This window comes from Hippoglossus hippoglossus, chromosome 12 (assembly GCF_009819705.1).
Source record: "Hippoglossus hippoglossus isolate fHipHip1 chromosome 12, fHipHip1.pri, whole genome shotgun sequence".
Taxonomy (NCBI): Eukaryota; Metazoa; Chordata; class Actinopteri; order Pleuronectiformes; family Pleuronectidae; genus Hippoglossus; species Hippoglossus hippoglossus.
Window position 1 is genome coordinate 6,812,133 of NC_047162.1, and position 15,899 is coordinate 6,828,031.

The window sequence follows — 15,899 nt, forward strand, 5'->3', positions numbered from 1 at the left end:
AAAATGTTCACGCACAAACAACCTGCCCTTTGTTTTCCCGCTGCAGGTGCAGCTGTTGAAGGATCAGATGGCAGCAGAGACCGCCGCCCGTATGGAGGCTCAGGCCCGCGTGCACCAGCTGCTGCTGCAGAACAGGGACCTGCTGCAGCACCTGGCGCTGCTCGTGCAGCAGCTGAAAGAGCTGGAGACCAGTTCCCCAAAGACGGCACAACCAGAGCCGCCCCAGCAGGAGCCTCAGGAGAACGGACACAGTAAGTTACTGCAGAGTTGATGTAGGAGCAGTGAAACCACTCATACCAACTCACGACAAGTCAAGGTCAGGGTCCCTCCCCATATCTGCTGCGGTCCTCGTTTCACCCTCCCCTGTTGGCTCGGGGATGATGTCGACATGCGTGACACAGACCATGATATCCCTCACTGACTTCCTGTCTGCAACAATTTCAGTTGTGCTCGATGGGGCAGAACCACAGTTTCCTGGAAGTGAGGTGATTTTCCTTCTGTGCCACCTGGGCACGTTTCAAATGAGCACTTCACTTTTTGTCCGTAATGAGACAAAAGTACTGTCTGCCAGGAAGGAGCATAAGAAAAAATTGTAGATGCCTGTTTTTAATGTTGAAAATGTCTTGATCAGACAGTAAGAATTGACACAAATCCTCAGTCAATTTGAACAGTAAAGATTGAGGAAGAAATGAAAGACGATCCATTTTGAATGATTTGATCAACGAGACATCTCCATGTACAGTTGTGAACGCACCCAAGATGCTTTGAGTTTGGATTTGAGATCCGATCACTCAGACCACATTTGGAGGTGGTCTGGGACTCGTGGCCTTTAGCAGGGTGACCCCCCCCCCCCCCCCCCCCCCCCCCAATGTAAATGCACTGCATATTGTGCTTTTTCTAGTCTCATCAACCCCTCGAGGAGCTTTACAGTACAAGTCCCGTTAACAGATTCACCCATGCAGCCCTTTTCACACTGTGCATACAGCTGTCAGGGGCACTTTAGGGTTCAGTGATTTGACCAAGGACACTCCAGCATGTGGACTGGACGAATCGAATCGCCGACCCTCTGGTTAGTTGATGACCCGCTCTACCTCCTGAGCCACAGCTGTCCTTTGTCCTGGGTCACGTTGAAGGACCCTCTGCTCACGCGATCCTCTGACCTGCGGCGGTGTCATAATGAACTCAAAATAATTGAAATTTCCATGAGCAAGTCGAATTTTTTTCTGTTGTCGTAAAGCTAATTTTTATACTCAATTTGTCTGCCTGTATATTGCATTAACCAAGACCAGACGGCAGTCGTGACTCTGTGAGGCGGCACTGAGACAAAGCAGTGATTTGAGTAAACTGCTCACATACTTTCAGCATTTTGACTTGATGATGTTGCTAAGTGTAAAGTCGGTGGATCGCTAATTGGTAATTAGATCAGTAATTACAAGTCGCTCTTAGGGGAATATCAAGGCCTGAACCAAATTTCACTGCACTCCATCCAACAATTGTCGGCTTTCACTCAAAATCACAAATGTTACCATTATGCTGGTGCTGGGGGAGTAAAGGGATCGCCACAGTCGTTGGGATAAATCCTCAGAGGACCCTGAATGTTGTCACTAGCATGGTTGATATAAGTACACATCCTGTAGGTGTGTATTCAAGACCTGCGTTCTGACTTTGCTTTCAGGGAGAATTTTGATTGCACTTTTATTTTGGGAAAAGGATTTTATGAGAGATACATTTACAGCATCTCAAAGAACGATTTGTCATGTCAGAATGAAAATGACTACACATACCTAATTCTAACCCTTATCCTAAAAAGTCTAAACTCTCAGTCAAACCCTAAACCCTATGGTGTCCATATATGTATATATAGATATGTCGGGTGGGTTTAATTGGTGTGAATAAAACAAGATATACTATTTATTATATATATTGTATTTATTATTGCCCGTGCCCCTCATAGAGTTCATTCAGAGTGCTGCCTTTTAACCCCAACTTAAACCTAAGTCTGAACCTTCAAACAGGCCTTTGAACAAGTGTGGTCCAGCCAAAATGTCAATCTTCAGGGTCTATGCTCAAAGTGGTTCCCACAAAGATAAGAATGACAAGTACACACATTTGGACCCCACTGTATATAAAGTCACACACAGCTCGTCTGTGTATTTTAAACCTGACACATCATGTTTCATGCTTGTATTAATCATGTCAGTCCTCCTGATAGAAAATGCTGCTGCAGCTAATCTCAGATACGGCTGCTCCAAGTGCTGCCACTAACACACTGTTCCTGTATGAGAACATGTTGTGGTTTGAGGTTGATTATTACCTTATCTTTTTCTTATTAAGACAAATTTTATTCATCTATTCCAGATGCTCAGCAGTCATCCGTCTCTACGTTAGCAAAGTCCCTGTCTCTAAATCTGAAGAATCACTACAACCAGACCTCGGACCAGCTCATCACCTCCACGCCGGCATGGCAGCTGCAGACCTCCCCCCTCTCGCAGGTGGACTGCGGCGAGTCCTACCTCAACCTGCTCAACCTGGAGAACTGCGGCCCGTCGGCCGCGTCAATCAACGGGAGCCTGGACCCGTTCATCAGGGCCAACGGGGCGGCGGATGACATGGAGAGGTCCTGCAGTGAGATCGTCCCGTTCACGTCGAGAAACTCTGACAACATGGATGAGAAGTAAGTCGGCTGACCTCGTGTTGATTGCAGAGAAAATGATGCTTGTTATACATTGAGGGAATAGTTGAAAGAAAAATGTTACTTCACTTTCCGCACTCATGTGTCACTGTTCTCACTCAGGAAAGTATATTAATGGATGGAGACAAGTGTTAAAGAATGAATTCAAGAATGTTCAGGACATCATGAGCTTTTATTGCTGATCATAAATTGCAGGTAAAATGCTCATAAATGTAAGTGTGTAAATCTTGCATAATAACCATGAGAAAATGTTTAAATCCAGTGGAATATCAGATTTAAATCCAGTAGCAAAACAAAAATGTCATTGCCATCAAAACAAGCATATAAACGGTCTGAGTGGGACTGCGATTAACATTAGTTACTGCTGTGTCCAATAAATGAAGCTCGTGTTAAAACGTTTTCAGTGTGGGGCAGAAGTTTGGAGAGTAAGGACAGGACTAACGTTACATTGAAATAATAAATGTAAACACGCATGGTGGTTTCATTACGAGTTCGCCCAATCAGCTCTTGGCCATTTCTGTCTGCAAAGAACCATGTATGACATCACGGGATTACTTGAATGCTGAAAAACGTAAACAATCCGTATGTGGCACCAGTCAGCTTGTGTTGGAGGTAACCACTCTACCCAGTGTGACATATGCAGCCTGTGGGTTTTACTGTTATTAGTGGAGAACAGCTCATCTCAGCAGAAACGGTCTGCAGCTAATGAAAGTGGGACTATAATCAGGGGATTAGAGAACACCGGGACAAAGGGGTCGGACAAACAAAGAGGGGATCAGGTTTGAGCTTGAAAGAGTGAATCAGAGAGAATGAGATTTAAAACACGGAAACTCCATCAGCTTTACCTCCGTCCCAGTGTTTGTTTCCAGGCTTTGAAGAAGCCATTAAAAACATGTGTGGAGAGTAAAAACTGAAAATTGGAATCTTTTTTTCGGGGGCGGGCGGTATTCATGATTATGGGGTTTTGCTTTTCAGGGATGTTTCGTTCCATTTCTCATTGTCTTCCACAATTTATTTTATGAAGAGCTTTTCATTACACTGAATGCTACTCTGATACACAAGCAACTTCTTCCTTAAATGCATATATGAAGTCGCAGAATGTAATTGCATCTAAATGAGCTTTTAATCTCTTTAAAACCTTCACGAAGACCGGCTATGGTTAAAGAAACCGATTTCCTACATTAGATCAAGCCGAGCTCGCACACAGAATAATCTCTTTAGTCTGTTTCTTTTCCTCTCTCATTCTTAACTTAACTCTTAATTCATCTTTGCTCTGTATTTTTTTTTTTTTCTTCAAAACAATCAGCAGTCATATTTCCAAGAAGAGAATGTTAAAGTCAATTTCTCGACAGTCGAGGAGGAAAAATAGTGTTGGAATCGTCTCAGCGGTGTAGTGTGTTTGGCATGATCACAGATGTTGGAATTTTTTTTGTGTGTGAGTCCGCAGCTTAGCCAGACTCGCATGCTGTGGTTTCCTGCAGCCCTGCGTCTCGGCCAATCCCAGCTCCCGTCCCCTTCACAACCTGAAACCCGACCCGCCCACATGTCAGAATACATTTTTCTTATATTAAGGGGCAGAGAGGGGGGAATAAAAGGAAAGACAAAAGGGAAATTCAGATCTCTTCCAAAGAGACATTTTATTACTGTACATTTCCATCTGAATATCAGTTTCATCTGGGGGGGTGTGGTGTGCCAGGCTGAGCCCCCTCCCTCTGTTTCCCTTTATTCGTAGTTTAATAACAACCAGCCTCTTTTCTTTTCTTCTCCTCCTGAGCTTCTCTGCTTCACCAGATCTTCTGTTTTCTGTCTTAGCACCTCAGAAATGCACCAATAGGGCAGTTTGTTCTTTTTCTTTTTCTGCTTCATCCTCCTTTATTGGCTTGAATGACAATATAATCCAACTTTATAATGCAGGATCAATCCAATGAATCATCAATCCAATGACATTAAATCAAATATATAAAACAAACAAGTTAAATGAATTATTGAAATGGCATATCCAGTGTTTTTGCTGGCAACATTTGTCAACTGTCAAAAGAAGGGGAAAAATCAAACTCATGAATTATGATAAATATCTGATAATATATTTAATCCAAGGTCATAGAAAATAATTCAAAGTAAAACGGTGTCTGTATACGATTATAAAACTGAGATTAAAAGATCCAGTCGAGTTTCATAAGCTGCATAATACAACCAATAAAGCAAAGGAAAAATACAAAGCCGAGAGCTGGAGAAATGGAAACTCCAGCTCCATTATGTTATTGTGTGTCGCCCTCCTGCCAAACTCTTTGCATTACTTTGGTGCAGTCCACCTCCTCTACCCTCCCTCCACCGCCCCCAGGTTTTTATTGCTTCTATTTGCTTTTGTTTTCTGGACTTCCCTAGCAAATCAATGTTTACAGCCTGAGTGGCCATATTTTAGCAGACGGCTACTCCTCTGCCATTCTCCCTCACCGTCTCTCCTCCACCTCTTCCTCAGTGCTGCCCATGCAGGGCGATAGAATCGTTTCAATTCCCATTATTAGTGCCCTTTAGCTCTACATCACACAAGCATTGCCGCCCAACATGGACCATAGCCATGTGTGCGGACACCATCTGGGGCCTCGGGTACTTTATTGTATGATCACTGCATATGGTATGTTGGCATTGTACTCAACACTATAAAAAAACATGAGTCACACTTTACAAGACAAACAGAAAAAACGAAGTAGGATGCTATAGTAGACTTAGATTACACTTTGTCAATAAAACAGTTTAGAGTTACACCCACAATCTATTGGAGTCATCAACCTCTTTATATGACGCACGTTTAGAGGCGACGGCCACGCCAGCAGCCTCGAGGCTGTACTTAGGCACAGCAGTACTTTTAGCTAAATACTGGTTGTACCAATGCTAACATGCTGATCACTTCTTCAAACGTAAAGAAACAGAAAAAACCAAACAGAAAATGCCTCCATGCTGCTCGTGTGGTGTCATCCAAGTGTCTATAAGTCCCGACATTCAGATTTGAAACTGCGCCATTTACACCAAGTTTTAAGCCTAAATGTCCGTTCTTACCCTCCTCCTAGTTACTGCTGCAGCTATCGCGAGTTCTCGCAGGATGAGAGCAACGAAAACTCACCATAGCTGCAGAGTCAGGAAATCACCAAAGCTGTTAGAAATACCTCATGGTGGCACTAAATGAAAAGAGGAACTGAATGTCTGTACGATGTTATGTGCCAAGTGAGAACATTCACCTGCCTTTGGTGCTGAAGTCAAGTGACCAAGAAAGTCAGTATTTATATCCGAGTGTGTGAAAGCTTGGTTGAATTTAAGGAGACTGTTGCACCTTAGCGGAGGTATGTGCTCAGAGTGGCATTTCTGGTTTGGACTGTTACAGTTCATCCTGTGGGGGAAATGAATGTGTGTCTAATCAATTTCATGGCAATACATCTTCAGTACTAGTTGTAGAAATATATGATTCAAAACCACAAATATAAACCTCATGGTGGAGCTGGATGAAAAGTCGGGATCACCAATAGTTCAATGAAGGGGAACAACATCTGGGAACCATGAACGTCTGTACATTAGGTGCCAATCCAAGTCATATGTGGACCATGAATGTCTGTACCAAATTCAATAGTGATGCATCCTGTAGCTGTGGAAAAAAAAACAATTGTCAACCTGATGGTGTTGCTAGATGAGAAGTTACGGATCAACAAAGACGATAGAATTCATCCTCTGCAGGAACGTTTCTCAGCAGTCCATCGGATAGATTGATTCAGTGTGAAACCACAGATCCAGTTCAGCCCCACATTGTGATCCCTGGAGCCACGCTGCTAAAAACTGCAGCACTGCCCACACAGAGCAGAAAACAGACATATGGTGGCCAGACTGTACAAACACACAACTATATTACTCACTAGTGACTCATGTTTTCCTCTGGCATCGTATAGAATCCACTCTCTTACACTTTGTCTCTCTTTGCCAGTATTGTATGTTGCGTAATCACATTTTCTGACCCCGTCTTCTTATCTCCTCTTCTAATTGTTTCCCTCCTCTTCGTCATTAACGTCGTCCGTGTGTCAGAGCTGCATCGGCAGCCTCGTCGGTCAGTAATCTGATTGCAGTGATCTGATCGGAGTCTTAATGGAGGATGTTGCAGTTCACTTCGTTCAGAGATGGAACGTGATGTCTTTAAGAGGATTGCAGTGAGCTTTAGCTGCTGTCAGACTCCCGTCTCGCTGAATGTGATACCTGAAGAGGTGGAGCATCGACCTGACGAGTCACTGAATATTGTTTTGATTGGGTCAGACAGGGTTGAGAAGAGCTGGTTGAAAGTTTCCGTTTTTGCCAACACTTGCATCTGACATCTACGCCTCTCACGTTCATCCACTCGCATGCTTAAACGTCCCACAAACACTCGGATGGATGTTGAGTGTTCATTTCTTTGCAAAAGCAAGAAGCTTTTACAAAACTGTAGTATTGAGTGTCTGCTTTAATCCTGTTTAACAGTCAAATAAATGATCATGCTGTGCTTATGAGAATGGGCATTTTGCTCTTTGTTGTTTAGTGAATTGGAAAAGGGCTTTTGGGTTTTTGATACCTAATACATTGAATAATTTACACACTTAATTTCAGCTTCAAAACCTGGTAACATTGAAAGAGTTGAAAGCTTTGGTAAAATTACCTGTGTGCAAGTGTTTCACATATCATTTATAATGTTATATTTATAATGTTTTATAATTAATCTTCTGTGTGTGTTTGACTGTTAGTTTTACTGTTGAAACTGTTAGTGCTCTTCTCGGCCCAGTCCCTCTTTTAAATATTTTTATCTCCATGGGACTAACTTGGTTAAATAAAGGCTAATAATGATAATAATATATGATAATACTGAGCCCTTTCTGTGCTGCAGACACCCCGAGTGTTTGTCTTAACTTCTGAAACACCTTTGCTGCTTTGGTCCCTGTATTGATTTTCATGTGACATTTATTAGGTATAAAGGAGGATCAGCAGAGAAAAACCCTGGCACACACACAGCCTGTGTATTTTTAGGCTGGACCGACCGCTGACTGAGTCGGGAAGTTACACCATCAGTCAGCCAAATGTCGCGTGGAATAGAATGCCTTTACTGTCACTGCACAGCTGTACCCTGACTGTTGCATACAAAATACATAAAAAAGACATGTAACAGAATCTTCAAGCAGATTTGGCACAAATGTGAATGAATTGCATATTAAGCCTACAATAAAAGAAAAGGCAGAAATGGGTTTGAATAATAAATACACATATATATGTGAGGAAGAGTACTGACTGTGTATAATAGTTGTGTAGTTCACAAGTCACACCAATTGTCATCTGGTTGAGTTTTTTTTTTTTTTTTTTTTTTTTACTTTTTGGTAGTTGCTCTTTCAACATGAATTGGCGTAAGCTGTTTCTCTTGTTGCCAACATGGAGCCTCTGTCACTAGATTTACAGTTTTTCAGCCTTTTAGCGACTTAATAAACCCATGTAGCACCAAATGTGTCTTTTTGAGCAAACCTGGAGAGTAGCCAGTATTGCGTCACGAGCAGGAGGTCGGGCTTGCCCTCAGCAATGTAGAATCACTAAAGCTTGAAGCAAATCATTTTTCTGTTCGCTCTGTTTGTTGAAAAAAAACGACCCACAAAATTATACAGTGTGTGTTGCATGCAGCCCACTCATCTCAGTGTCCCCAGCTTGGATCTGTCTTTGTGGATTCTACACGTGCAGGTGCCAAGTGGGAAATGTTCACATAGTGGTTACATTGAGCTCAAACCAGCGAAATCACTTGTGTTTCCCTTTAAGTCATTTTAGTCTCGATTCCTTTTAGAAATGTTGAGATACCTTTTTTTTTTTTTTTTCTTTTTTTTCCCTTCCAAAAAATTGAGTCCGATAACAGCTGATGCTAAGTACTGATCCAAAACCTGTGTATTTTGAAAAGTAAACTTGTTATATATATATATATATTTTAACAGCTGTAACTTACTAACCCTGTATGGAAGTGATGATTACTATCATTTTCGCTGATGCCCAACCCTGCATTTTTCAGCAGGGTCGGAGGCATTTCTGATCCTGGTATCGGAACATCTCGAATCACTTTTAAGTGGCTCCTCTGTAGTCTAACTGTTGCCTCTCTTTGGTACAGGTGCGAAGACCCACGCCTGCTCATCCTCTTCCTCATCTAACATCCCTCATTTCCCCCCCTGTCAGTCTGCCCAAACAAACAAACCCAGACAGCAGCAGCTGCCTTAAACCCACAACTCGTGCTTCCCATCGCCCCCTCATGCCCAGTCCCCCTCATCGTTTGCTGCACCAACCTGCCTCTCCCTCGGAGCATGGGAAGCTCTCTACCACTGCCTAAGCCCCCTCTTCTCCTCCTCCTCCTCTTCTCTTCCTCCTCTCTGCCCCTTCTCCTCCCTCTGTGAGTATTACTCATGACGACCAGCATGCCGAACCAGTGTGTGGCACAAGCATGGGACTGGGCATGTGGTGGATGAACAGTGTGGGTGATTTCTGGCTCATGTGTGGCTCTCACCAGTGATTTATCTGCTAATGGCTGCATAATAGCCTCCCATTTACATGCGGATGTGGTTCTGCAAATTCATAACCACATTAGCATGGAGGTGATCAGTGAGTCACGCATGTGTGCAGCCGTTACAGGGCTGTCTGTGTTTTGGACTGTGAGCACTTGTTTTGCCTCTCACACTTTTCGGCAGGAGAGAAGAAATGTTCTTGTCAGGATTTGGTATTTTGTCAGCGACAGTTCAGGCTGAATAGTAAAACTGTCAGAGCAGCAGCAGAGGAGAAGTACCTCTTCATGTTCCTGTCTCACACTCAGTGTTATGGTTGCGTTTGTGTTACGTTTTCATTTGTTGTTTTTTTGGCATGTGCATGTTTTCTTTTCCTGAGGTTTACCAAATCGCCATCTTCCAGATAATGGGCCCAATGACATCAGAGCTCTGACATCTTTTACTGCTGCATGACAACAGGAAAGCACACTAGGGAAACAAAACCATTTGTATTTGTGGCTGGCAATAACTGACAAAAATAGAATCTAAATCAAAAGTTATTAGCATTCTATTTTATTTACCAGCAGAAAAATAAACAGGAAAGACAAATATGTGACATGTTGATCACATAAAAATTATAATGTGAATTTTGAGTCCTTTGATGTTGCTCTGATTCTCTGATGCCCTCCAGCCACAATTAAAACAAACCACTTTAGAAAATATGAAATCTGTTTATCTCAGACTCTGTATAAAGATGGATGCCGTGGCTGCAGTGTAGACCATAAATCTCACCTTCTCATGTTAATGGATGGGACATGTAGGATCAAACTAAAACATGAAAGTACATTATTCTTTGTTTTAGGTAGTTCTCATCACACTAGTTCTCCAAGCGCTCATTTTTCTGTTTGGTTTTAATTCGTTATTTGATGCTTTTAAAGCACGTTTGGTGGAGCCCATGTATCGGCGGGACCTCGCTACCATGGCTCGTTCCCCTGATCGCTGCCGGGCAGACTTTGGCAATAACTGCGTAATATGGCAGCATTCGTGCTGAGGATATTTTGGCTTCATTTCTGGAGAGAGGGAAGAAGCGGAGAGGTGTCGTCCATCTTCATATACAGCCTGTGATTCATCTGCAAAATGATAATCTTACTTTGAAAAAAAAACCTCACTGTGTTGAAAATCCCTGCAAGGTATTTTAAGTTCAGGCAGAACTGAAAGCAGGTGGAATATGTAGATATTATTCTTTAGCCATAATATGCAATATCATTTTATGAGAGCTGCCGTAAGTGGTCCGACTTGAACAGGCTCATAATGATCTTTTAGTCGGAGAGCTGATGTTGTGCTGCACTTGTGGTAAAATGAGCACTGGAGGATTTGAGTACTTTGGGCCATATCACTGACAACTGTGTGATCCCAGGAATATTCTGCAGCGACGTGTTTTGAAGTGGAATTAACTTTGCTTTTTAAGAAGAGTGGGAATTTAAAGTTCTGTCGGAAAGCAACTTAACATCAACATGTTCCAGTTAAAGTGGTCTAATGCCCCTAATATTAAATGGTTCTAAAGATCGTACTCAAAGAAAATCAAATGTAGCACTTAAAGCTAAAAATGCCATTTCTGTTTTTTGGTCTCTGCCACAGAGAGGCTGTACATATTGATTATTGTCGGAACTCGTGCAAATACGATATGAATTATTAAATTACGTGGCTGGAATTGACCTTTATGTCAATTAGTCCGTCCTTGTTTGATTTATAGATTTGCGAGACTGAATTTCCATATTAAGCCGACTGGAAAAGTCAGACCAGAGGCAAAAAAAAAAGACAACAGTGGCTGAGCTGCAGGTACAGGCTGAATGACTCCACACTACAGTGAGATGACTGGAGAGACATAAAGAGAGAGAGGGAGAGATGGTGCAGTGAGGAGGAAGAGGAGCGTCGGTGTGACAGAAAGGAGTGCTGAGTCAAACTTATGATAATGAGTCTGAGAAAGAAGGAAAGAAAGACGGCGGCTTCTTGATCCAGATGCAAATGAATCCCCACATCCTGGAAATGCACACCTGCCAAAAGAAACTGCACATGAAACCACAGATGAATCAAACGTTTAACTGTTATACTCCATAAATATACTATTACCCCAGGGGGGAGAACAAGAGATATATCATGACATTATAAATCAAAGGGTTTCAGTTTCATTTAGAACAGTCAGCTGCTGCATCATTCTTTTTTTAATATAATTCCATCAAATCAAGCAAAATTGAAATACGTCACAGTGGTGCTTTGAGCTGAAGGCTAATGTCAGCATGCTAGCATGCTAATGTTTGCTGATTGGTGCCATGCATTAAATTCAGCTGAATGGAATTGGTGTTGCATGTAATTGTTTATTACTCATAAGTATAAGATACGTTTTGCGCTGACAATGGTGCGAGATTAAAGAACCACATCACAATTTCTACTGAAGGACACACTAATGTCCATAATTAAAAGGATCCATTCAATATTTAAGTTTACTCAGAACCATTGACTGTGTATAAAGATAAACGACATGACAGCTCCCCAAAAAGTGAAGCCAAAGCGTTTCAATCCCCACCTGGTGGCTGGCTGCAGTATAGGTCATAAATCGTTAGTTTGACGTTTATGGTGTAGATGCTGTGGTGTAAATTTGATTGTCTGCTCATGGTGGCTTTGCTTGATGGCATTCTCAATTTTCCTGGCAATACAACATAAGATTACTGACAAGTCATGTGGGCCTGCAGTAGATCAAGATGAGTGATCGCCCTCTGCTGGATCACTTCAGTCTGATGTGTTAAATTCTGTATTAATTTGATTTCAAACGGGTCATTATAGTTTGAATATGAACTTTTCCTACCACGTTCAAATGAATGTTTGAATTGTACAAACGTGACAGCCCTGTCTCCATGTTAATGGCTTGAACATGGGCCATATGCCTAAAGAGGGTTCTCATCACACTATTTGTCAGTGTTAATTTCTGTTTTGCAGTTGTTTGATGCAGTTATTTGAGTATGAAAATGGTCATGATTGACAACTGAGACTGCATCGTAGTTACGTGTTTATCGGCGACAACTTGCTACCATGGCTCCATCCTCCGTTTGCAACTGTGCAGACTCTGGCTCCAAATACTCAAGATGGCAGAGTTCATATTCAGGATATTGGATAAGGCTTCATTTTTGGATAGTGGGAGGAAGTGGAGACTCGTCATCTATCTTTAGAACCAAAAATCGTACACACAAAGTTGGAAGATTCATGCTCCAGGCAGCGTGGGTGTCTGTATAAAATTTCATGCCATTCCTTTTGATAGGTTATCCTGACCGACACGGAGCCACGCCACCAGCCTGGCTCATAAAAACTAATGATACCGCTTCTGACACAGGAGTCTGTGGAGGTCATGTCTTTGACCCTATAGTGCTGCACGTGACATTTGTTAGTATAGGAAAGGGCGGATAATTATCTGGAGATGGTTTCCCTGCACCATTACGACAAGTCGGTCATTACTACAGTTGTCAACACCGTCCTGCGTACAGAAGCAGAGACGGTAAATACATCAGCAGCTCACATAAGTTCATTATGTAGACCAGGATTCAACCACAGACCGGATTTCACATGGGAACAAAGTTAGCAGCCACCGGTTATAACACAGATGGGAGGAGTCGGGGAGGAAGTGAGGCTTGTTTGTGCGTCTGGTGTCAGGACTCATTTTCCGAGAGAGTGACCGTGTGGTTGTGCGCACTGGTGCTTGTCATGGCGTTATTGTGGTGCTATCGGAGAGACTGCAATGTAGCTATTTCTGGTGTGTGAGTCTGAGGGCAAAGCTTTCAGCTCTTTCCTCGCTTCTTTACCACCCCCCCCCCCCCCCCTTGTCTTTCTGCCCCTGTCCCTCTATATTTTCCGCAGAGGAGCTGTGGGGTGTAGATAAGTCTCCAGACAGCTGAAACAACGGGGAGCCGCAGAGAGACTGTTACTGTCTTGTCTAGTAACAGCCTGCGTACGCTCAGGTTAATGGGGTATAATGTGACTGACGGAGAGGAACACTGGCTTCAGGCTTATTCTCATACAGTACTTCTTGGTACAGAAAAGAGATGCTGAAAATGTTTTTTTTCCTCTTTATTCAAGAGCATTGTCTTACAGTTTGAGAGTATGACTCACTGATTTCACGTTTTCACTCAAAACTCTGCGCTTTCATTCAAATATACCCTGAATGTGCCTAAATATCCTGCGCTTCAGCTTTAGCTCTTGTCCTCACGCTGCGTCTGTGCACATGTGACACATCAAGTGAGTCAAAATTCTCCGACCAATAGAATGTAATGGTGTGGTAATGACGAATGAAATTGTCCTGCCCTCGTGGTTACTTTTGCTGTTGGTGCTTCCTGTTTACATAAAATACAGAGCAAAGAAAGAAGGGGTGCATCTATTGTGTTTTTATAGTTAGCAAAAGTGTTGCTAACAATAGTGTTCCCATAATGTGAAGGACTTCAGATCCTTGATTTCGCCGCTCCATGTTGACCAAACATCTGTTGGACGGGAGGCCGGTGTAAGCTGTTGAGTACGGGAGGGCATGAACCGGTTAAAGTAGCCAACCATACAGGACTATCAAAGACATGAAGCTAACACACCAAGTTATTCTTTAACACTTAAACTCTTCACTCTAGAATAAAGATGGGGGGGGGGGGACCCCACAAAGATAAAAATGTGCAAAACCAGAAAATCTCAGCATGTTGATCAATAGTTTTTGTCACTTCACTAACCAGTGTGTCTCTTCTCTTTGTTGCAGGTGTAAACAGACAATCCCCAAACTTGACCCTCCACCACCCTCCCTGAGCCGCAAGCGGGCCAGCAGAACTCTGTCCCCTGGGTCAGAATTCACAGCTGCGCCCACGCCCGAAGAGGTCGCCGCTAACGATGCGACCCCGAGCCGCAGCAGCAGCCTCTCATTCCCGGACACCACCCCCAGCTCCCTGTCGTCCGCCGACTTCCACTCCCTCAGCAACGGGGAGAGCAGCTCTTGCTCGACCAGCGAGGACTCAGGGGTTCGCTCTGAGACAAAGTCCCTGCTTTCGCCTCTGCGCGACGACGACGACCTGTTCGGGGACCGCGGGACATTTTTGACGGCCTCCAGCGGCTGTGACAGTCCCTTGGAGGAGAGAAACGAAGCGGTTGCCTCTCCCGCCGGGTCGTACCCTGCCGAGCCCCATGCCCTCGCCTCACACTCGGACACCTATGAGCACCCACTGCCCTTCTCCTCTCCTGCGGATGATACCTGCCTTCACATCAGTTTCTCTGAGGACGAGCTACTAGAGAGCAGCCAGGAAGACCCAAATGTCCCCCAGCGGAGTTAGGACGGGCTGACATTCCCCTGAAGACCTCGTCACTATGTTCTTCAATCAGCTTTTAATGCAGTACTTACTGTCAGACCCTCTTGTGTTTGCACTGGGCTCCATTTCAGGACCTTTAATTATTCTGTCCACTTGTGACACAGTACAGACGTAGCATTAATAACTAAGTGTATGAATAAAATTAGCCATCGGACAGATTTAGTATTTTTGTAATGAAATTAATCATCTTATTTACTTTTTAGTAACTAGAATGTTGAGCAGAAAACATGTAGCAACTCTTGCACTGTTAGCCCTGCGGTATACTTGCTGTTTAACAACGCGTACGCAACTGGCTGCGTCGTCAACGTTATTGTTCACGTACTTGCTTTAGGTGCAATGCGTGTTACTTGAGGACTCCAGCAGAGGGCCCACCACAGAACTCAAAGATTATAGAGCACTCTGGCCAATGTTAAGATCAAGACGGAAAAGGCGACGATTGCGAATTCGAAGGTGGTATGTCAGACCCCTAAATCAGACATGTCGTGAAAACGGCAAGCTTACTCGTCGTTCCCACTGACCCGGTCAAGGACTCGCTACTGCCCCTACATTCATGTGGGTATTGCATCTTGCGTATGTGTCACGTTAATTTCTGAAGACGCGCACAACCGATGCACCAAACAGACGAAGATTAAGTGAGTCAGCCATCGTGCGTACGCGTAGTTTAGATACGCTTGTATCTCCGGCCTTAGTCACCCATCATTTACCATAAGACGATAAGGGAATGCATTTTATTTTTGCTAGTAGTCGACATTAAAACATTATTTTGTATGATGCTTCGCTGTGGTGCAAACTGATGTTTCTGCAGATTTCACAGTGATGATGATGATGGTGATCTTGGGAGGAGCCTTGTTTTCTGAAAAGCACCTGTTGGGATGATGGGTGGAAAGAAAAGAACAAGGAGGTCAGAAGAGGGGGAAAAAGGCGAGAATTGGAGCATAGTTTGGGTTTATGCAGGTCCACTTGTGGCTGTGCAGTAGGTTTTTGTTTTATCGGAGTTGAGTTGGTTCCAGCATGTGTTGTGCTACTTGTATTTTTGGTTTTGTCAGAATTAGCCAAAGGGAATTTGTATTCTGTGTTATTGATTCTGTATGTAGCATGATTGCAATCCTTCAAAACAGAGGGATTTGTCGTTGAATGAAAACGATTTAAGTTTTGTGAGACAACAGAGGAAGAAAGCAAACCCTCAGAGAGCTAACGGCCTTGAAAGCTTTGAATTGCACCTTCGTGAGTGGGAAGTCAGTTATAAAACGAAGCCCCGGGCTCAGTGGGAAGATAATTGGGGAGTCACATAGCGCCTTGGAGAATGACAGCGTG

General features: G+C 43.4%; 1 protein-coding gene across 2 annotated transcripts in view; it reads left to right on the forward strand.

Moving 5' to 3' along the window:
- Positions 1-14,642, forward strand: part of si:dkey-34e4.1 (carboxyl-terminal PDZ ligand of neuronal nitric oxide synthase protein) — a 56,728-nt gene extending 42,086 nt beyond the window's left edge. The window contains exons 10-12 of one of the 2 annotated variants that reach the window (XM_034602200.1): positions 47-251; positions 2,359-2,674; positions 13,985-14,642. In XM_034602200.1, the coding sequence (XP_034458091.1) occupies positions 47-251; positions 2,359-2,674; positions 13,985-14,549 (1,086 nt within the window). In that variant the 3' untranslated portion in view covers positions 14,550-14,642. Of the gene's footprint in view, positions 1-46; positions 252-2,358; positions 2,675-8,837; positions 10,006-13,984 lie in introns of those variants that run through there. The other variant, XM_034602201.1, reaches the window with a different exon arrangement.
- Positions 14,643-15,899: the final 1,257 nt, after the last annotated feature.